General features: G+C 45.3%; 1 protein-coding gene across 4 annotated transcripts in view; it reads right to left on the reverse strand.

Annotated features, from left to right (window-relative positions):
- Window positions 1-21077, reverse strand: part of ALG9 (ALG9 alpha-1,2-mannosyltransferase) — a 35294-nt gene extending 14217 nt beyond the window's left edge. For 3 of the 4 annotated variants that reach the window (XR_005107801.1, XM_037409787.1, XM_037409789.1), the window contains exons 1-13: window positions 20903-21077; window positions 20326-20464; window positions 20000-20134; window positions 19157-19227; window positions 18179-18267; window positions 17024-17159; window positions 16575-16662; window positions 16336-16441; window positions 11074-11196; window positions 9038-9192; window positions 6686-6815; window positions 5789-5936; window positions 5336-5465 (exon numbers count right to left, since the gene is read on the reverse strand). Coding sequence is in view for 3 of the 4 variants with exons in the window: in XM_037409787.1 (XP_037265684.1) it covers window positions 5336-5465; window positions 5789-5936; window positions 6686-6815; window positions 9038-9192; window positions 11074-11196; window positions 16336-16441; window positions 16575-16662; window positions 17024-17159; window positions 18179-18267; window positions 19157-19227; window positions 20000-20134; window positions 20326-20464; window positions 20903-20997 (1545 nt within the window). In the remaining variant the exon portion in view is untranslated. Of the gene's footprint in view, window positions 1-5335; window positions 5466-5788; window positions 5937-6685; window positions 6816-9037; window positions 9193-11073; window positions 11197-16335; window positions 16442-16574; window positions 16663-17023; window positions 17160-18178; window positions 18268-19156; window positions 19228-19999; window positions 20135-20325; window positions 20465-20902 lie in introns of those variants that run through there. The other variant, XM_037409790.1, reaches the window with a different exon arrangement.
- Window positions 21078-21633: the final 556 nt, after the last annotated feature.

The raw sequence follows: 21633 nt of genomic DNA on the forward strand, positions 1-21633 counted from the left end.
TGGACATCACATTGCACCTCTCAAACCACATGGACTTGGTACCAGGACAGTCATGTCTTCATCAGCTCCCTACGGCAAAAGTAACTGCTCTGCCCCGACCAAAGTGTTTGGCGACACCCTGCCAAATTATAAAAATGTATTCGAGGAAGCAACATCACAGAAATGCATTATGTGTGTAACCTCCCAGTTAAACAAGCTGTGGGCAATGTCCTCAGGAGACTGACATTACACAACCGCCCTCTTCCTGCTGGGGAGAGTGCTCTTGGATACGAACAGGCTGTACTATTGATTTATATTAATATCCTGTGTCCTTATCCTGTGCCCTTTCTGGCTAACTGCCCCCACCTCCTGTCTTCTTCCCCCAACTCCTCACAGGTACCCCTCAGATGTCCACCTGAGCTGCTGAAGAATAAAAATTCTGTCAAGACAAATGTGAACTGTCAGCTACAAAGAACGCTTGAGTTCCTACCAGGACAAATTTCCTTTTAATAATAACCATCAGATGTGAGCTCAGTCTCATACAAGGTAGCCCAACAAGAGGCTACATTGTGTAGAAACTTCCACATTGAGAGTAAGAGATCTAGAGGCAAGGACAGGTTATAAATAAGGGTTTATGTTCTCCTGTTGAAGATCTAATTGTCTTTAAGTGATCTAAGTCACGTTTTCAAAAGTGAAATAATCCCAAGCCTAAGGCCACGTTTAAATTGTACCAGGGTAGCTGTATCATTACAATACACCAGAAAAACGAGCCCTTCATGGATGCAGCGTGCAGCAGCAAAGCTGAGCTTTTGCTGGTGTAAGAATTTTCAGCCACTGGAGCAAGGCAAGTTCTACCAGTTACTGCCTCTGTACTTGGGTATTTTGCTGACACTAGCTTTTGTCAGCCAAGGGTCACCCTTTCTCACATCTGGCGCTGGCTGAGTTTTCTGGCAAAAGCTTGCAGCAGTGACCTGAGAGGCACCAGAAGTCAACAGGCCCGATGATTGCAATTATCTTATGCTTTTGTGCTACTTCCAGCCAGATTAATCTAAAAGTTCTGTCTCCAGTACTTCTTTCTGTGAACTGAAAAGGCACAGCATTCTTGGATGCCTTTTCTGGATCTGCTGGTCCACAAGCCACCCTTGTGGCACTCCATTACTCCCAAATACCAAAGGGGACTAACAATTCCCACTTCTGCCTCTGATATGTTATTAAGCATTGGACATGAAAATGTAGTACTGTATTCTGAAATTTCTGAGAAATTACACCAGTGAAGTACAGCACATCCTAGTAATTATTGGTGGTGTACTTCAATCATCCAGAATTTTTCATTCATCAGGGAGCTAGAATACATGTATTTAGATATAAAAACTCTACATCACCAGAGTCTTCCCTTGGGTTAAGTAGAACAGAAGACAGGGCATAACTTCTGATCAATAAGTATCTGCAAATTGTAACATGAGTCTTCTTAGTTTTATCAAAGTTTTTGTGCTAGGCTAAAAACATGTGTCTCGGTGTAAACTGGTTACAAGTTTTTTTCTGAAGACAGCAATAAAAACAAATCATTATGCTGAATTATTGTCTGGAAACAGGCTCTATGGCCCCAGCATCACACAGCATCATAATCAGATCCTGTCAACAGCACACACATTAAAAAAAATTGTCTCTCAGCTGGTGACAAACTCTTGGTCCTTGTTCATCCCTCAGGGGCTCTGAACAGAATGTAGATTGCAATCTCACTTTTTTCATGCATGAGCTTTTCAATGCACAGGCTACAGCAGAGCTCTTGCAAGGTCAGATAAACACTGACCTCTGTAAAATGGCAAACCCCTCCAGATTTATTTCTTTTTATTGCAAACTGTCAGGGCAACAAGGGCTGAAGGGAAAGACTAAGGACCCTGTCAGGACGAGGACTCACGTTAATAAGTTATGTGCCTGGTGGAAGGAACACGATCAAGTTTGAGGAGCAACAAGTCCTGGTCCATTTGCTTTCACTGACTTTTATACAGAGGGCCTGCGGCCTTCGTGAGAGATCTATACGTGCTCCTTAGGAGGCCAGCTCTCCTAAGTGGCAGTTTTCCCTTTAATTAACAATGGCAGACCCCAACACATGCAGCTGTGTCTTGTTGACTGCACAACAGTGTGTAAGTCTCACCAAGTCAGAAGAAAAAAGGTGATGACCAGGTGTTTCAATGAGGAAACAAATTTCCTTACCACCACCACGTAGGTTTGCCGCATTGAAAAGGTGAAGGAAAAGGCAGAGCAGCTATAGCTGGATTAGTCAAGTGAAAAACTAAGGCCCCTTAAGCCAGGTTTGCAAAGGTCTCCACCCATCAGTTATCCTAAATGCAGGCAGCTGAGATTCTCAAGGATGACTATGTTCTATTCTGTCCTATTGTCTCAAACTCTTCCTTGAGGAATCCCACATTTCAGTTTGTTCTCCCACAAAATTTCATTGCAGACTTCCTTGGATATGCTTGAATTCACTTTTCTGAAGACCTTTGGGGGTTTATTGTGACAATTTAGGCTGAAAACAATTTAATTAGGTGGATACCAGATGGCTCCGTGGCATCACAACTGAGTGGCAAACGAAATTACACCATGGGAAACTCAGCTGAGGAGAATGTTGAATCCACTTCTCGCACTGTATGAGAAGAACGTTCCAGGCCCTGAGAGAGGTTCTGGCTCATTAGCAAAAAGACTCCCAAACCACTAACCAAGTTTTTCTGTAAGTGATGTAGAATCATTCAGAGAAAGACAAGTTACTGAATTACTGCCTCAAGCACTAAGACCGATCTCACTTCTCTCATTCTAAACGAACCCCTAAAAGGGCTTGCACTTCCAATGCATATGAATTATCTGCCAGGGGAAAGGCAGATTTCACTTCTACCATTCCAAGTAGAGCACAGTGCGTACTTACAAGTTATCCTGAAGCTAAGGATAACATTCATCCTCGTCAGAGGGCCAACACAGCGCCTATGCATTTATTTGGGGATTTACGTAAGATGTCAGTGGTGTATAAACCTCGAAACATTCCTTTGTAGAAAGAAGCCAGTCTTAGCGAACAGAGCTGCAAGGAATTTCTAAGGTACATCCTATCCTCCTCTGTTCTCCTTTCCTTTTCCTCCTCCCACTCTTTCTCTCTTTGATGCAACTGCTATGCTAATTGGAGGAGAACTACATTTGATCACATCCTGAGTAACAGGAGCGCGCACAGTATAATACAGAGAGGAGCTAAGGGCACCGCCTGCTGCTGTACCGCTGGCAGCCAACGTCTCTCACTGATGTCTGGATGGACGTTAGCCTGGCCACACAGAGCACAACAGGAGCTTGTCTGGTTTACCCTAGATAAAAGTTCAACTGTTTTGAGCAAAACCAGAGATGTTTTACTGGTCACTTAAACACACATTTCAAAAACGAGACCAAGCCTCAGGTGGTTCCTACAGTTCAAAACAGAGCTAAAAGGAATCGGAAAAGAAGTGGGAAAAAAAGTGGTTAAAGAAAACCTTCCTCTGAAGTCAGTAGTTTTTAACAGTTTCAGGCCTAATCAACTGTTCCTGCTTGGATTCATCTTTGTAAGAAATAATGAAATAATACTCCTCCTCCCTTTCTTAGCAGTTTCAGAGACAAATGCATCTCCTCAGTAGGACAAGTACAAGTTAAGTGCTGTTCCACATGATTAAGGAAGGAAGAATGGCAAAACAAGAAGATCAAATCACTCTTTTCCCCAGTGTCTCATAGCAACAGAAACACTGAGATTTACTCTTCAATTTTCAAGCAGAGCCATAATAGATACTTACACTTGAAACAGAGAGATCAGCCCCATTTCTGCAGCCATTGATTGGTTTTAAGCTCCATGGCTCAGATAATCCTTTTGAACCATTTGTTTTCTCTCCTTTAAATGACCAACAGACTCATGCTATTTAGATTTATTTGCTATGATGGTCCTTTCCAGTGCTTGCTAACACTTTTTTTCTAAATCTGGGTACGCTTGCGCTCGTAAGCTCACTAAACTTGAGAAGAGGTCTTGTTCTCTTGGTATTATCAGCAGGTCAGAAGGAAAAGTTTTAAAACCCCCTTTAAAATTCACATTTAGTAGCTTATTTCTAATGTCCTAGGCTCTTTCGCTTGCGTGAGAAATAACAAAATTGTAGGGTGACATTAAGAAACAACCATGAAACAAAAGTGTGTTTTGCTCCATTAGTCACAGGCTGTGCACCAGCCAGCTGTCTGTGCTAAAAATATGCCACAGTTAAAGATTTCGTAAATTAAATACACTGCAGCAGACAGCTTCTCTCAGGTGGGAACACGCCTCCTTCCCATTTCCAGTAAGTACATAATGAGGCCCAAAAGAAGACAGCTTTAACCCAAAAGACTGATCTCTGGTTTTACCCACACAGTTTGCTCCTGTGCTACAGCACTGCCTTCCATCCGCTTCCGTGAGCGGATCACAAGTGCCCATACGATGTCTCACAGGCCAAAGTCATGAGGCACATCAACAAGCGTAGTCTACTGTCCTCAGCCAGGACAGACCCACTCATGTCAACCAGAGGCCTGGTCCCTTACACCAGTGCTTTCTACACACTGACAGACATAACAACTCCAAGGTGCTAAGAGAGAAGGAAGAAAGGACTATATGTTCCTTGGCTGTTCCTCTCATTCAAACCTTAGGACAAAAAAGAAAGGATGACGACATATCTAGTGCACTGTAAAGAATGTTTAGTGCACTGCTAAGATTTAACCTGCTAAATAATTTTAAAGAAGTTAGCTGACAATAACTTTAAAATATTCATATGTGCGCACTGTTTGTTTAGGTAACAATACAACTAGGAAAAGTAACAAATTAATAATACCAGTACAGATTATCTTAAAAGATTCCCATTGAAATCACTGATGCAATTGTTTCAGTGAAGTTTCAAATTAAGTTCCTCCTCCTCAGTTGCAAATATGATGAATACGTTTGTATTTAAAAAGAAAGGAAAGTACAAAGGAAAATTTCACTCCCTGCTCAGTGACAAATGTTTTCAGGGGGGGATTTCAAACTATTCATTCAGTTCACTTTCCTGTAATCGCAGTAACACATTACACTAAACCAAAATTGCAATAACTAGGAATTACTACTTCTTCTGCTTCTTTTCATTATTATTATGTCTTTAAATGAAATATAGGCAGATGAAATGCAAACAGAAACCACTCACATAAATGGGGAAATTTCCAAGTGCTGCAGACAGCCCATTTTTGTTCTGCAACTTATATGGTCCCCAGAAAACAAAACAGGCAGACTCAATCATTGGCATTATAGTAATACCACTTATACAGTAAGATAAGGAAAAGAAAACAGGAATATAATCCTTACATATCGAGATGGCTCTTCCTTGTTTTGGTCGTTCATGTCAGTGGGAATGATCCGTGTGGCCATTGGTCCCTTGGCAAATGGTTTTGGTAACTGGCCCCTGAATTCCGACAGGATGAACTGGAGCTGCCAACTGCAAAGAATGGTGTCAGAAAGCCCAGCAGGAAAATGCAGGAGCTAGTAACAGTTTGTGTGAAGAAAACCAAAAGCATAACCAAGGATATTCCATTCCTGAGGGTAGGCAGCCCTGCTAGAGGAGCTGTCACACCACGAATTTGCAGCAGCTTGTGGCCAGCCCAACCTGCTGATCACACAGTTCAGAACCGTTTGGTTTGGATGTGCTTACTGTCAACAGAGATACAAGGTCTTGAACGTTACTCCCACAAATACTTGTTGTAAGAAGTGGCCCTTCTCACGAATCTCACCAAAATGTACCATTCACATTAACCAACTTACTTATCTGGCAGAAGAAAGCTGCTTGGAAATCTATGCCACTCCTTTCCCACGCAGACATTAACCGGTCTCCCCTCCGGCACAGTGTGAATACTTGGGTCAGTAGCAATCCTGTGAAATTCTGGGTATAGGTCCAGGGGCCCGTGATAGCCTATGGAAGTCAGAAAGTTGTAAATAAGGGTAAAGAAACAGGTGATATTTACATGATTGCTTTTGAAAGACCTCAAATAATTGTTCATACAACTGATAATTTCTTGAATAAATGAATTGGTCTATGCTGAGAAGTGGCTGGGTTCCAAAGCTCCCGCTCCTTTTAGAAGTGCTTGTACCCTACCACCCTTATACACATTCTCTGTCCTGACTGTCAATGGCTACCATCAAGCAAAAAAATATTGATGAGGTGGGAAGGTTCACTGCATGGCTCTGATTCAAGAAAGTACTTAAGGACCGTATCTAATCCATCTCCGTTAGGGACACATGCACCTAATTACAAGTTTTACATGGGAAAATGCTTTTTCAATGTTTGAAAGTTAAGAGCATCTGCTTTAGCACTAGTCTGGGTACAGGTTTTTTATCAGTATAGTTGTACTGGCTTAAGGTGAAGGGCAGCGGATTTTTAACTGATATAATTCCAGTGATACATTCAAACATACATGAATACATACTTATGTTCATACATACATGTATGAATACGCATATACATACACACACACACACTTATAATCATTCATTAATGGTGACCATTAGAACTTATTCCTTTCCCTGCAACAATGACATCCAAACTTCTGAGGTTCCTTATTTCTACTGTGCTGTGTAGTCGAAGCGGCACAACTCTGGCAGTCCTTCAGACTTGCCAAGACCAGTGCCCAGGAAAGTACAGAACAAGTCTAAAATACTAACCTCTGAATAAGGCAACAGAGCGTGACAAAGACAAAAGGCCAAAGATAAAGACAGTCCCCAGGGCCAGCCAGTTGGAGGAGACTGTGTAGTGTTCCAGGCGGTAGCGCTGGAATATGAAGTGGTAACATTTCTGAGGAAACGGTAAAAAAAAAGAAAAGAAAATATACATATATATATATAAATTACTCAAACTCTGATATGTTTAGCAAAATTCTGTTTTTCATAAGAACCTTACAGCAGTGCCTGCATCTCCCACCTGATCTCTGCTCTTCATTTTTTCATTCAGACCCGTAAGAAGGGCACAGAAACTCACATGGTTCAGTCACATCTCTTTAACTGATAATCTAGGGTATTTAAAGATGTTTTCAGTTCTTTTCCATAGGAAGGCCTCTAGTCAAGCTGTAAAGTGCTCTCTACCAGGGCTCCAGTTTGGTGGCTCTCAGGTGAACCAGCAGCAAGTGTCCCTTCCAGACACTTCTGCAGAACTTCCCTGCACAGACAGACCTCATGTTCAATGCTGGACTGATTTCCTCTCCAACAGCAGTTCCATCACCCAGATTTACTGAGTGACCTATGGCTGTTCACCTGGTCTGCACAAACTACAGCTTTGAAGTAGATAAAAGAACACACAGCACATTCTTCATCCACCTTTAAACCCAAGCCACTCTGGAAATGTTAAAAGAAAAGCCCTTTAGGTTCTTCTCATTTAAGAGCCTTTCTGGGAACATCCAAGAGGAACTACATCCAACACTTGGCTGGGTCCCTCCCTCCTGCTCTGCCTTTCTGCAGGAATTATTCACTTCCTATCCTAATCTGGTTTCTCTTCCTCTTGTCTGGTTTGTGTTTTTCCCATAACAGCCAGATCCATGTGGTTTGGAGGAGCAGACTCTGACAAGCTTGTACTACTAGTGGACGATCAGTTCTAAATTCTCAGCTGGATGCTAAACACTGGACAAAATCAGTGTTAAAATACGCAGGCCAGGAATATACACCAGATTTTCCCAAAGCCGTATCTGGCAAAGGTCCTACACTATTGCCTTCTGATGAATGTCCTGACAGCACACAGCAGTTCTCGGTCGGAGCCATGAAACTGCTGACATTACAGAGCTTGATCCTGTACGAATGCAAGGACTGAAAGTCATCTGGGGTGCTCCAGCTGAGCACTGCAAGGCATCAGCAGTGATGGGGGGTCAACAGTCAGAACAGCAACTGACCAGGGGAACAATGAGAGTGATCTGAGGGGTGCAGGCAGTGTTGGTGGGGAGCCCAGGATAGGAACAGCCAGCAGTGATGCATAATAGGACAGAGAAGTAATAGCAGGATGAGGTCAAACAGCTGGAACAGGCTCTAACAGGGAGTAGTGACTGCATTCCTGCACCTCTTTAACATAGGAAAGATGAGCAATTTTGAGCTTTGGGAAGGTTTATATCAACCTATATCAGTGCTTTACTCTACGAAGTGTTTCAAGTGATATTTACTAAAGATCCAGTTTCTGGCTCTTCAAATGTCCTGATGTCTAAACATGATCTCTTCTCCTTTTTTGAGTTAGCGCAGGATTCCCAGTAGTGTACAACAAAATGCATTTCCTACACACATTCATGCCCCTTAAAGCTTGCTTAGCAGCAGCTGAAGGAGACACAATGCTATAAGCAAGTTCCTAATCCTCATGACAGATCTTGGATGTTGTTTTGTATGGGCACTACAACATCACAACTGCTCCTCAACAGAAACTCCCACTTGGGATGGGAGAACAACTCAAAGTCATTGTGAAATAATTAGTGGCAAGGAAATATCATCATTTATCACTTCATACAATCCTAGACAAGTTCCTAATGTGATCATCTTATAAAGCCATGACATTTGATCTTTTTTTCCTGAGCTGTTAAGCACTCTGCACTGAAATCCCAGATTATTAGATGAGCTCATTCTGTGTGACATGCACGAGGGAAATCCCAAATAATTTTGCTGTTATGCCACATCTTACAGAGGGCTAACAGTTTTCCACATAATCTCAATCAACCTGCAGAGGAAGATTATGGTTTAACTTGTAAAATCACCAACACACACACTTCAGTATTAGAACAGCTGTGTGCTTTGCTTCAAGGGTCTCAACACCTATCCATGAAACATGGTTCAAAAATGAAAACTGTAGGAGCTAACAGATTAAAGGCACTGATCAGGAATTATGCATAGGACAGTCCCGAACTGTGCAATCACTGTAGATTGTGTCACAGACACAGATATTCTGCAGATGTCCCCAAACTTTGGGAAGAGACTTTAAAGAAGTCAGCTAGCGGTTATGATTTCTTAAAGGTATGAGCTCATTAAAAAAAACATATTCCACAAACTTACCTGAAGAGCAGACAGAGCCACAGCACCGCAGAGACAGATGAGGGGATAGATGGGAAAGAGAAATCTCTCTTCCTTGTGGGGCTGACTGAAAAAAATCATGATCCAAATGTACATAGGAGCTAGTGTCAGCCAGTAGGGACGGCCCAGATTCTGAACTGGAAGAAACAAACGCTCAGCCAGGTAGTAATGTAAGAACGAGGGATGTATCCTATTCCCCCTCTTGCACAATCACATCTCACATTTAAAAGCCCATTCTTCAGACCAAACCATGGCCTTCAGACCCAAACACAGCCACGTTGCTAAAATCCAGGTAATTGTCCAAACAGTCAGTATAGAATTTTGATCAGAGCAGTTTTATAGATTCCTACAATACTAACAACTTCAACAGACTTTAGATGACCAAAAGCAGAAAATAACAGACAGCATTACCGAATCCAAGCAAGAGACAAAACATGGAGAATCGACATGTCTAAACAGGTTGTCAGAAGTACTAGATTTCCTGCTGTGTATTATGCTATACACACAAAGATCAGAAAGTATCTCCTCTGGACCTACCCTTCCACTTACAAATGGTTGTTTAGCAGCTGAAGTTTCCACAACCTTCATTGCTTCATTACAAAAATAACAGCATGAGAGGTCTCTCAGGCACCTTCTGCTTAACGGAGGAAATAACTGATTCAAAAATAACAACAATTACCCTGAATTTTAGTCACACTGAGGAAGGTTCTACAGTGCCTGACAATTTTCAGTCCTTTTTCTGCCCCCTTGTTACTCCCAACAGCAGAGTTAAGCAATTAAGCTAACGACATTTAACAGACAATAAGAACAAAGCACTTGGCAGAATTGCTCCTGCTGTTAAGTACAAGAACACCAAGTGAACAGCAGGAAATCCTGCATTTACAGGATCTCCTACTGAGCTTTTACTGGTTACTGACAGTATGTCAGTCATATCCAAGGAACAGATATCAGCAAATACCTGTTAACATACATTTTCAGCAAGGATTATGATGTTATTGTTTCTTGTATTCAGTAAAAAAATCAGAGAGCAAAGCACTGGACTGATGAATCTGGAGGCTGCTGCTGATGCTTAATGAATCTTCCTTGAGAAGACAGCAGGAAGAATTCACACTTCCTCAACGACTTCTTCCTCTCTAGAGTCACTTGCCAGATGTCATGTATTTAAACTGATGTCATTTTATTTAAGAGAAAGCCCAATGTGAAGTAGGGAATATTCTGGTTCCTCCTTTCTCTACTCTCAGTATATCTGCACCCACAGGGACACTTCCCAAAGCACAGGGTAGCAAGACTGTCCTACCACGGCTCAGTCCTACGAGTTGATGAGTGCCTTTCATGGTGCGCAGAAGAGTCCAGGTTCAATCCCAACAGGAGCAGCAGAGACCAGAGGGTGCCTATTTGTAGGCTCAACCCCAACAATCAAAATGGAAATAACTCTGTTCTCTCAAGCTGCTGCAGAAGACATTCTAGCAGTGGTATAAAAAAGTAACAATGGAAAAGCCAGCAACAGGTTGCCCAAATAACTCTAATGGCTACCATTTCCAGCTGCTGAAGATGGCAACAGCAATAGGTACACAGTTTCTTTCCCCCTGAAGATTTCTGACAGGGCTATTTCTAATGCATTTGCATGTCTGGCTGAAGGTTATGTACCATACAACTTGGTAAGTTTACTTTGGGTACGGGTAGTTCAGCCTTGATAACACACTGTTTTTCTTGAGGTGCAGGCAGGGAGCACAGGAATCATCCCTAAAGAGAAAAACATGTTTCTGCCCTTTTGCAGACAGCATTAAAGTAGATGCATCTCACTGCATGTTCTTTCTACACAGCAACTCCATTGTGGGGTCAATACTGAACTGAGTAATGAGCTCTAGGAACTTTCCTTTTACTCCAAAAACTTTCCCTGAATCTAGTTTCACTTCCAATAAAGGAAAGCTGCTCTTTGGCAGGCAGGCTCTCCCTTTAGCAACAAGGTTGAGATCTGGGCTGTCTGTGCTTGGCTCTCACAGCTGTCTCGCACTCACCATGAAATTTTTGAAGCAGACACTCCATGAGACAAGTCAGTGGCAGCACAAGCAGCGCCAAAATAAATGCCACGTTGAAATTCAGAAAACCATTGATGAAATAGAAGGACCAGGGTTCTGTACCTAAAGGATGAGAAAAGGAAACAGGAGTTTTCAAATACAAGCATGTATGACATCTAGATGTAACAGCAGCTTTGCTCTTTCTCTGCCTGACGCAGACTGAGATAACCAGCAGCAGACATCAATTCTCCCCATTGCAAGCATACTGGAACCAAAAAAATGGAAAGGGTGCAGAGGACCTTGCAGCCGGACAAAGGATCAGCCCCATGAAATGAGCCTGAACCATATTTTTGAAGCAGTCTCACGGCTCTGCCGCTCACCCATAAAACTGCCATAATAGTAGCATGAGAGTTAGACAATAGCCATACAAAGGCAACAGGGTATCTCACAATCATGCCTGAAACTTCACTGTCTTCCTTTCCAGAAATTATTTTTCTCCTTGCTTTTTCACTAGGTCATAGTCAGTATTACATCTGCTGCTCATGAATCGCAGGCCACTCTAACAGTCAGGCTTGCCCAGCAGAGTTCTGCGACACAGAACTCACCCTTGTGTTAAGAAAGACTACGCAGCAAGAAAGTAGAGGCAGGAACTTGTAAAACTGGGAAATTTTACTCCCAACTCATTCTTTCTAATTGCAGAGAAGTAACAGAGGAACTACACAAAAACACACAACGTTAGTAAGAACTCATAGTAATTCTGGAGTGATGATGTATACTTCACGTTGGCAGAAACAGAAAACGTACTAAAAAGGAACATGAGAAAAAGAGTTCACATTCACACTTCACCCCAACAAAGACTCAGCCACTGAAGTTCATCCAGATGCTATTTTTGGTACATCCTTCAAATCAACACTATTTAAAATGTCCCTCCTTCAATTTGTTCTTAGTGTAGCTTCAAACAGGAGCAAGCCAACTCTGCCTCCTAACACGACACACTTGGGTATTGTTGCAAGCTTTGAAGGATGAAAATTGCAAAAAAACTCCAATCCAACTGTCATTAATTTGGATTCTTAATACAGGATGCTTAAAATCCTAAACAATAAGGAATGCCAGTTCCTCTCCACACATTTCCCACTCTCTCAGTGTGATTAGCTCAATCAGTCAGTAAATGACACGCGGGGGCTTTAATCACTGCACTGTTGTGACATGTGTCACATGCCGCAGCGATTTCCTGCAATCAGAGCCACTTAAATAGGGTCCATGTTGAAATTAATCAGACAACTGAAAAGCAGCAAGGAAAACCTGAAACCGCTGCCACTCCTACAGCTAAATATGATTAGAAGCTGCACTAATCACGTCAGAAACATGTCGCTGGAGTTACCAAGGCAAAGTCCAAGCAACTGAGGTTCATTTAGGAAGCCTTTAGCTATTAGCACTGCAAGCAATTACAGATTTGGATTCTGACAAGTAGGGGAGCCTTAAGGGAGTGAATTATCAGAAATTCACCTTCTCTCTCCCTCCACCTGCCTCATAATTCTTGCGAGTCCCACATGAGCACAGTCCTCAGCCTGTGAAAGGGTTAATAGGGGATACGGTAGATTGAAAGATCATGTCAAGTGACGGACTTGACAGTTACCTGTATGGCAACACTGCAATAGGGCCAACGTCCCTTCCTCCTTCTCTAAACTCTGTTGGTGATTCTCCATATTTAAGGACTGCAATTCCAAATAATCACTGTGACAAATCTTGAACACATGCAGAAAGCAGATCATGTTAGGACTGAGGCATACTACCCTTCCTAGAAACCAAGGCTGCTGACTAGGATACGTCTGTGAGGCAAAACCTGAGGCAGTCTGGGGCATCACGCTGTAAATATCCCAGGGGACATATAGAAAAAAAATGTGTAAACGGGGCTTTGGTTTCTTCCCAGCTCTGTCACCTCCAGATTCTCTCCTGAGGCAACAGCATAGGTTTCTAAAGACTTACAGCAGGGTTAACACTGGTTAGGCCACTCTAGTAACTGCTTCTCTGGAGCACCAAGGCCTCTCCTTACATAAAAAGAGGACTGGAACTGGATTCCGTAGCCTGCTCCCCCAGTACCACTGCTATAAATAACAGCCACTTTATCACTTAAGATGCCAGGATGAGACAGAAAGCTTCTTAAACTGATATAAACTGCTACCCTCCCATGTTTTCTGGCTACAATGAAGCTGTACAGCACAGCCAGGTCCCAAATCTCTAAAGGATAGTACCAGGGCTGCTATGGAAAAGTAAAGGAGATTCACTACAGCACTCTAGCACTCTCCAGTCTGGTCTCTGATTTGGTAGCCAGTGACTCAGGAATGAAAGACATTTCAGGAAGCACACCTCCTCCAAAATCCAGATACAGCCTTAAAGGCCCAGAGGTGTCCTGAGGGACTCTACTAATAAAGAGATCAGCTGGTCTGTAGCACGGCTTTAACAAAAAGGCTACTTTCTCAGATGTTTTTGCAGCATGATTGAATTGCCCTTAAGAACTATGCACTGGAACCTCCCCTCCTTCTCCAGTGAGGGGTTTTCTTCTCTGAGTGAGGAGAGAAAAAGAAGAGGAAAAAAAAAATAATCAGAGAACAGTGCATTACACAGGCAACTTAAATAGTTCACAGACACCAGGCAAAAAGCAATAGGTTTGGTCACTATGATGACTCACCCATTCAGAGGCATTCAGTCTCAATGCCTCCAGGGCAAAATGCTTTTATTCTTGTTATCCACAACAACTCAAGATGATCTGAGAAAGAACTGCAATGTAAAAAAAGAACAACCCCGTGGCATACAAGAAGCCCTGGCCCAGAACATCTTTCAAGCAGGGAGGGACACTAAAGAACTCTCCACGCACAGTACTGATGGGAACATGCTTCCACAGCATCGCTTTCAGACCATGACAGAAGACTTAACTTCCCGCAAGTATCCCACATGCTAGAGCTGAGCAGATGTGGGCTGCAGGAGAGAGACTGATGAAAGCAGTGGGAAGAACTCTGTGCCTCAGTCAGTTCACGGCACTATGGTTTCATGGGGATAACCAACTGGAAGCACTGTCAGACACTGAGCCAGAAACTGGTTTGAACTTTGCGCTCTGTAACAGGCTCTGGCAGCAATTCTAGAAATCAAACTCACACAAGTCAAAAGAACTTTACAAGCTACCGTGCTGCAGCTTGAACACAGCAATGGTGAGGACAGTTCAGGACAAAGCAGAAGAGTTGTAAAAGAAGTTTAAACTAAGGTGCCCCACCCTATGTTTGTCACAGGCTAAAAGCCTGCACGCAGACAGGAACTGTAGCTCAGCTGTTGAGCAGTAACTAAGCCACAATAATTTGATCGTGAGTCACAGGCCTCATTCTAAGCAAGTCTGATTCAATGCTAGTATAATAAACAGTCTGCTCTCTGCATTTCATTTATTTTCATTCTATTTAAGAACCAGGACTCAACAGAGCAAGGTGTCACATAAACAGCTCCAGCACATTCCGCCCAAACTGAACTAAGCTTCCCAAAGTGCCATTGCACTGCAAGTCACAGCAAAGGCTCTGATCACAGCAAGTGGGACAAAACTTTTGTTACAAATTGTGTGTTCTTAGAACACAGGTACACAAAAACATCCCAAAGCCTCCGAATCAGGCTTAGGGATATACACTTAGTAGCTACTGCAGAAACCTAATCACCCCAAGGAGATATTCATTGCACAGATGTATTTATCCAGAAGGATTGTATTGCTAATGACAATTAAAAAAAAACAACAACTGAACCTTGTCTCCAGAAGTCCACTCTGCAGGCAAAAAGAAAAATACTGCGGTGCTTACACTGAAGATGATGTAGATTGATGGCTCTGCAACCTCCAGCAGTTTCTGCTCCCATCATGTGAAAGTTGGGAAATCCCAGCTCCAAAGCCAAAAGGGCTTGGCCAGCCTTTCATCTCCCCTGGTAGTGTTATTTTTCCCGAGTGTTTTGAAGCTCTCCAAACACACAGCGTTGTCCTGGCCACGCTGTATTAAAGAGCAATTTCAAGCAGGCTCTTTTACTAGCCTGAGGATGTTATATGAATGTCACTATGAATAAAACACTTCAGAATAGATTGGTCCCCGGAGGCTTCTGGAAACAACTCATGCACCAGTGTGGAAAAGGTCAGGCACAAACCCACGCCAAAACTTATCAGACACAGAGCCTGGAGTTTACCTACAAAAAATTCACAGCAACAGGCTTCAGAGCCTTCCTGCAGAGGTGAAGAACCATGGCAAAGCAGCTGCTGCCCTGCTGTGCCACTGCACAAGTCACAAACCACCACTCAGCACCACACAGAACAGCCCTTCAAATAAACCAACAAATATGGCCCGCAGGGCTCTGCCAGGGAAAGACTTGCTGCTAACAGCTACTAAATCCCTCCTAGAATATCTCAACAGGGCTTAAACAGATGACAGCGATGACACAGGGACCCTGCACCCTAAGCTCCCTGAAGCTTCTCCCAGCCCCTCTGAAGCCATGCTAGAAATATAATACTTTTCAGCTCTAGAAGTACATGACATGAACAACTTAGTGCAGCGGCAGCTCCCAAACAAACAACACAGTGTCACCATCACGGTTCAGACCAGAGATTTGAGTCACACATAATCCTAAATGGCCAGTACCATGAAACCTCTCGGAAACCGATGATTTGTCTGCAGATTAGATGCCTTTAAGGTAACCTCAGATCCTGCTTGCCAGCAAAGCCCAGGCCAATAAGCAAGGAGATTCCCAAGGCACAGCATGGACTCAGGAGGTCCGCAGAGACCTGATGTGAACCAGAAGAACTATGGATTCTGCAGTCACCCACTTTCCCAAGGTTCTGCACCCTGACCGTGAGGAACAACAGTCAAAAACTCGATTAAATATGACAAACACACGCGCATCACTTGCGCCCACTGCACTCGCGTAGCATCCAGACACGTTTGCTACTAACAGCTCTCTGCTGTGACGCTGAGACATCTCACAATGGCTTACAGAACCTGAACGCGAACAAAAGCAGCTCAAGTCACAGCGTGGCAAAATGCGACAGTGGCCTGCGGATTCCCAGCTCGAGAGGGACATCCTGTGGCAAAAAGCTGGAGCGGCCAGCCCGGTGGAGCTTGCAGGCTGCTATGGCGTTAGGAGTGCGTCAGAAAAAGGATGGGCCATCACCACCTGGTGTGTGATGGTAGCAAGACAGTAGCAAGAAAACTGCCAGTCCCCTTTTCCGTCTTGGTACCTTAAACTCACCATAGAGATCAGGTCCGTGAGAGGTGAAGACATTGTATAAGACAATGTTGAGAGGTGCAACGACCAGCTTCCCATAGTAATAGCTGTCCACAACTACCAAGGGCACCTGGAAGAAAGCATCTAAGTGCCAGAAGCTTTTGGCTGGGCTGCCCAAAAGCTCCATGTGATTTTCTTAATGGAACCCACCCCTTTATTACAAGATCAGTCCATTCCCTCTTTGTGTTGTTACAGGCACTTACCAAAAACAGGATCAGTGACACCACACACCAGTTCAGGAAACTTTTCCACCTCTGCTTCAGTATCAACAAGTCAAAGGCAATAGGAAGCCTGAAAGAGAGACCAGCTATCAACTGCAGTCTCTGTCTTTCCACACTGCAGGTTTTCCTGACCCTTCAAAGCAAGCAGAGCAGTAGCTGGAACAGAACCACCACTTCACCAGGCTCTGCTTCTACTCCCTATGCCAGTCATCCAACTCAGAATTTACTCTCGGTGTATTAGGGTCAGGAAATCTTCCCACCCGAAGTTCTTCAAAAGCAAAGAGATCAGGCTATGGAAGCCTGTAGCAACGATCCTGGACAAGGCTGGCAGATCACTCCCTGCTAGTTTCTTCCTCCAGCCCCTACATTCCCCCCAACCAGGCAAGAAACAACTGACAAAGTGCAAAACTCCTGAGCCCCCCTCTCCTTACCCAAGAGCTGCACTGAAGGGCCAGCCCAGAAGGGCTCCAGCAGCCACCCCCAGCACTGCTACAGAGGTCTTGTCCATGTACCAGCCAGTCATGGCAATCACCGTGGTGTACATGCAGAAACTGCTTGGGAGGAAAGCTGCAACACAAGGAAAGCGAGGGGTTAGCACAACTTTCCCACAGTGGGAGAACTGCACGAGACCAAGACAAGGCTAATCATCTCTCATTCATTCCACTGGAGCTAGGATGCTGTACTTGACACTCTCATTTCAGTGAAAGCAAAAGTAAGAGAGGATTATTTTTCTTGTTCTGCCAAGACCAGAAATACTTCATTTAAGTATGAAGGCCTCTTTCCTCGATGGCACTCAGCAGTGGTAACCAGTTGACAGCAGCCACGGTTACCACTTGCAACACTTGCTGCACACCCTCCATATTCTCCTGTGATGAAAAAATTGAAACTAGCCACCTCAAGTGGCAGCAGAAGATGTCAGCTGACTGGGTACAGTCTCTGAAACAACTGGGCAAAGACTGGTGGGAAGTGAAGAATGAGGAGACCTATGACACTGCAAAAACAATGAAGGGAAGTCCCTTCTACACTCACCATAAACAAAAAAAGGGTAAAATAGGAAATCTCAACATTCATAAGTTGTGCTATTTCCCTCTAAGTTTCTGTAAGCGCACAATACAGAAAAACCTTTGCTCAAAGTCTCTCTTTGCACTTCATTCAATACCTACAGCAGGTGTTTTATAAGTCTTACAGTGACTGCCTAGGCAAATACGTACAAGCAGCTAGAGGGGACAGGACACAAAGGCAAAAGACAATGCCAAAATAGGACCCTCCTTCCTTGGATTAAAATATGCTCAAGGAAGGTAGGCCAAGACCCTGTTTAAAAGGCATGGCCCATCGCAGAGAGACTGGAGGCAGCAATGGAAACAAACATGCCCTGGAAATGGAAAGATATAAGAGAGTGATGCAGGGAACATAATTTGAATCAACACTTACTCTGTCATCACACCTGCCATGAGAAATACCTGCATCAGAATATAACAAATGATTCCTAGAGAGACACTTCAGTGCTGTGCATTTTCTTCAATCTGGACCTGTCTTTGGTTTCTGTGAACAAAGTAATTGTGTGTGTTATCGCTAAGCAAATTTACCTGCAGATGAGCAAAACATCCCAGTGCTGAGAACTAAGAAGGCCAACATCAGCCGGCTCACATGTAGCCCAAACTTCTTGCACACAGCCCTAAGGAAGGAAGACAGAACTAGATACCACAAAAATATCCTCAGCACATAGAACACCAGTACCCAATGTGTGCAGAACCACAAACGATCCACAGAGTATCCTGAGAGCTTTAAGGTGGGTCATTCTCATTACTCAGCCACTGAAGCAACTGCAAGAGCAGACTGTCTCTAGTCTGGGATTTCAGATCCTTCTAAGTTACACTAGTGCAAAACTACAAGAGACTTGGCTTCTACCAGCGTCAGTTGCACTTGCGCAAATCTCAGGAAGTCAGGAAGCCTACACTCTGTAGCAACATCAGTCTAGCTGAGATTTTCACCCCTCACAAAACGCCATCATCCAAAAAGCCACAGCTCGCATTCTTAAAACCAGACTATTGCTAACAGAAAAGTCATGCAAGGTAACAGTCTGAAAGTCACAAATGAAGAGGCAGCAGGTAAAGATAAACATTCAGCTTAGCTGGGATGATTGTATGTTCAGCCTACTGCTGTTAGTGAATGTAAACATACATTAGACAGCAACAATCAATGCACTCCACTAAAATTCACTCTGACAAACACACACAGCACCAGTCTCTCCTCCAGAAGAGCTCAGTTTACAACACTCCCACTCTGCTTGCTGGTATCAGTGAGAAAACTAGCGTAGTCAACAAAATGCTGGAGTGAAGATGTGGGTGGCAGATCTGAGAATACAATTTTGTCCTAACAGTGGAATTCTGATCAATATTTCATTAAGTTATCATGAGAACACATATTTTTAAGGTTCACTGTGAAGCAGCCCAATTTACCAGACACGTCTACACCTAAGATTCCGAGTGTTTCCTGTGGCGGTAACTGAGTGTATTACTCACATTGCTCAAAAACATTCACTGTAGACAGCTTCTAATACTCACTTGTAGAAGTAGAGCTCACAAATGCAGCTCAGGAACGCCAGGAAGCATCGGAGGAAATAGAAGATAAGAACCTAGGAGACATACTCAGAGTCTGAACAAGGTTTGCAACACAGCTTATGCACCTATTACTAACAAGCTGGTCCTGAGAACAAAAGTTCTGAGCAGGATGGAGCAAGTTTGTCAGTGGTAAATGAGCCTATTCTTGTAGACCCAGATCCCACACCAAGGGATCTGAAGATCCCGGCAGCTCACAGCCTAGCCCTCTAACACTGAAGTCCTTTACAACACAGAAAGCAAACGCAGCCCACTGACCTTACCAGAACTACCTGTCTTTGTTCTCTGTTGTGCAGATACAGGCCAAGCATGGCAATAGATACCCAAGCAGAATGTACTTCTGTGCTGCTTCTTTCACATTTCTGTGAGTTCAGTTTGCAATATCTCTTGTAAAATACTGATTTATTTATTTTTTATAGTTTACCAGGGGGGAAAAATCAAAACGGTCATTGATAGCTGGCACAGAAAACAATATGGGCTTCTAAAGCATCGGGGTGAAACTCACAGGGGTGACTAAGAGCCAGTGGCTGCCAGAGAACCATCCCCAAACCGGCACACACTCAAAAGGACAAGGAACTACCAGCCCCTCTGGGACAGCATTTTCCTGCTACTTCCTAGTCACTTTTCCTTGGATCCCATTGAGTCAGCTCACAAACCCTTGCAAATCTTTACAGGGAGGCTTGTGTTTGTAAACACTAATTCTCTTACCTCTGGCAACAAAGAAAGCAGCTGTTTAACACAGACTCAAGGCATGTTTATTCATCACAACAGGAGGTCCCACTGATTTACCTTGTTAGTTTGCAGAACTCTAGCATGGAACAAGGCCGGTAAGGCATGAAGCCACAGGTAAGCATAGGAGCGGATGGCATAGGCTGGAGAGTATTCCCATGTCTGAAACCCCTTTCCATAAATGAGGTAGTGTGTCTAAAATGGAGAATAAAAAAATTAACATGCATCGCACAGAGCAGACAGTTTTGCACTCCCCATCTCCAAATCCTTGACTAAGAAATTTCCTCTGTGAAACAGAGAGGTTAGCACAAGGTTCTGGATAAACCTGCATGTGCACAGGCCAACTACACATTCCCAAGTGTCCCCAAGGAGAGAAAGCCACTCACCGGTTCCCAGTAGTTAAATGTCTCATCGCAATCAGAGATGTTGCTCAAGAGAGCTGCGCAGAACCTGGCCGAGATGAGACACTTGAAGGCTGTCGATCCTTCAGGGGCCCAGACTTGTCCTGCTTTGCTCCCAGAGGGTCTACTCGAAAGAAATGACACAACCATCCACCAGAGTGACTCAGCAGGCAGCTCGGGACCAGCAATGTGACAACAGAGAAAGAACTGACAGGTATACTCACACCTCGCCCGTCCCCTCCTGAGGAAGTGCCACCACCGCCCCTCACCTTACCTGAGCAAGGGCTCTGCCAGCCCGCAGGCCCCCGCCCCAGACACACACGGCGGGGGAGAGCCCCCCCAGCCCCACAGCAAACACACCCCCAGCCTCAAGGCGCCGCCAGCCCTGCCCCCACGGACCCCCCTCCCCAGCCCCACGGCCACCCCCTCCCCAGCCCCACGGACCCCCCAGCCCCACGGCGTCGCCAGCCCGGCCCCCACGGCACCCCCGCGGCGCTGCGGGCCCCCCCACCCAGCCGCGTCTCGCCCGGGGAAGGAGCCGGCGCCCGGCCCCGCCACCTACTCCGGCCGGGCCTCCTCCGCGGCCTCCCCCCGTGGCCGGGCCCCCTCACTGCCCCCGCCGGCCCGCGGCCGCTGCCGGGCCCCCTTGGCGGCCATGCCGGGTACGGGAAGCCGCGAGCCCGCTCCTGCCGCCCGCCAGCGGAAGCAGCGCGGTGCCGACGCCGCCGGCCGCCATGCCGGGTGTGGGCACGGCCCGCGCCGCCAGCCCGCCTGCGCGGCCGGAACACAGCGCCCCCGCCCGGGCGGCGGCGGCAGCGGCGACAACAGGCCCGCCCCGCGGCTGCCTCGCCCCCCCGCCTTCCGCTCCTTCACACCCCGCCCCGCTGCAGCCCGGGGCTGGCCCCGCGCAGGGGAGCCGCTCCCTGGGGCACGCACAGCGGGGCGCTTTTCCCCGGGACCCCGAAGGGCCGGGGCAGGAGCGGGGGGGGGGGGGGGGGGCAGAACAGAGAAACGCCTTCCGCCGGAGCCCGAGGGCCAGCGGCTGCCTCCCCTGGGCAGGTGTGGAAGGAGCAGGGCAGGGAAAGCATCCCCAAAGCCCCCAACCCCCCGCGCTCCGCCACCATCCCCCTGCCTCGAAGGTGTGAGCCCCCACAGCCAGGCAGCGACATCAAGGCACTGACAGGAGTTTTGAGGCAGCTCCGTGAAGTCCCGCCAATGCTGAACCGGAGCAGCTTCAAAAACTCCCAGGAACAGCAGCGAGCCAAGTCCCTGGTCCAGAGGCACAGAAAACAT

This window comes from Falco rusticolus, chromosome 16 (assembly GCF_015220075.1).
Source record: "Falco rusticolus isolate bFalRus1 chromosome 16, bFalRus1.pri, whole genome shotgun sequence".
Taxonomy (NCBI): Eukaryota; Metazoa; Chordata; class Aves; order Falconiformes; family Falconidae; genus Falco; species Falco rusticolus.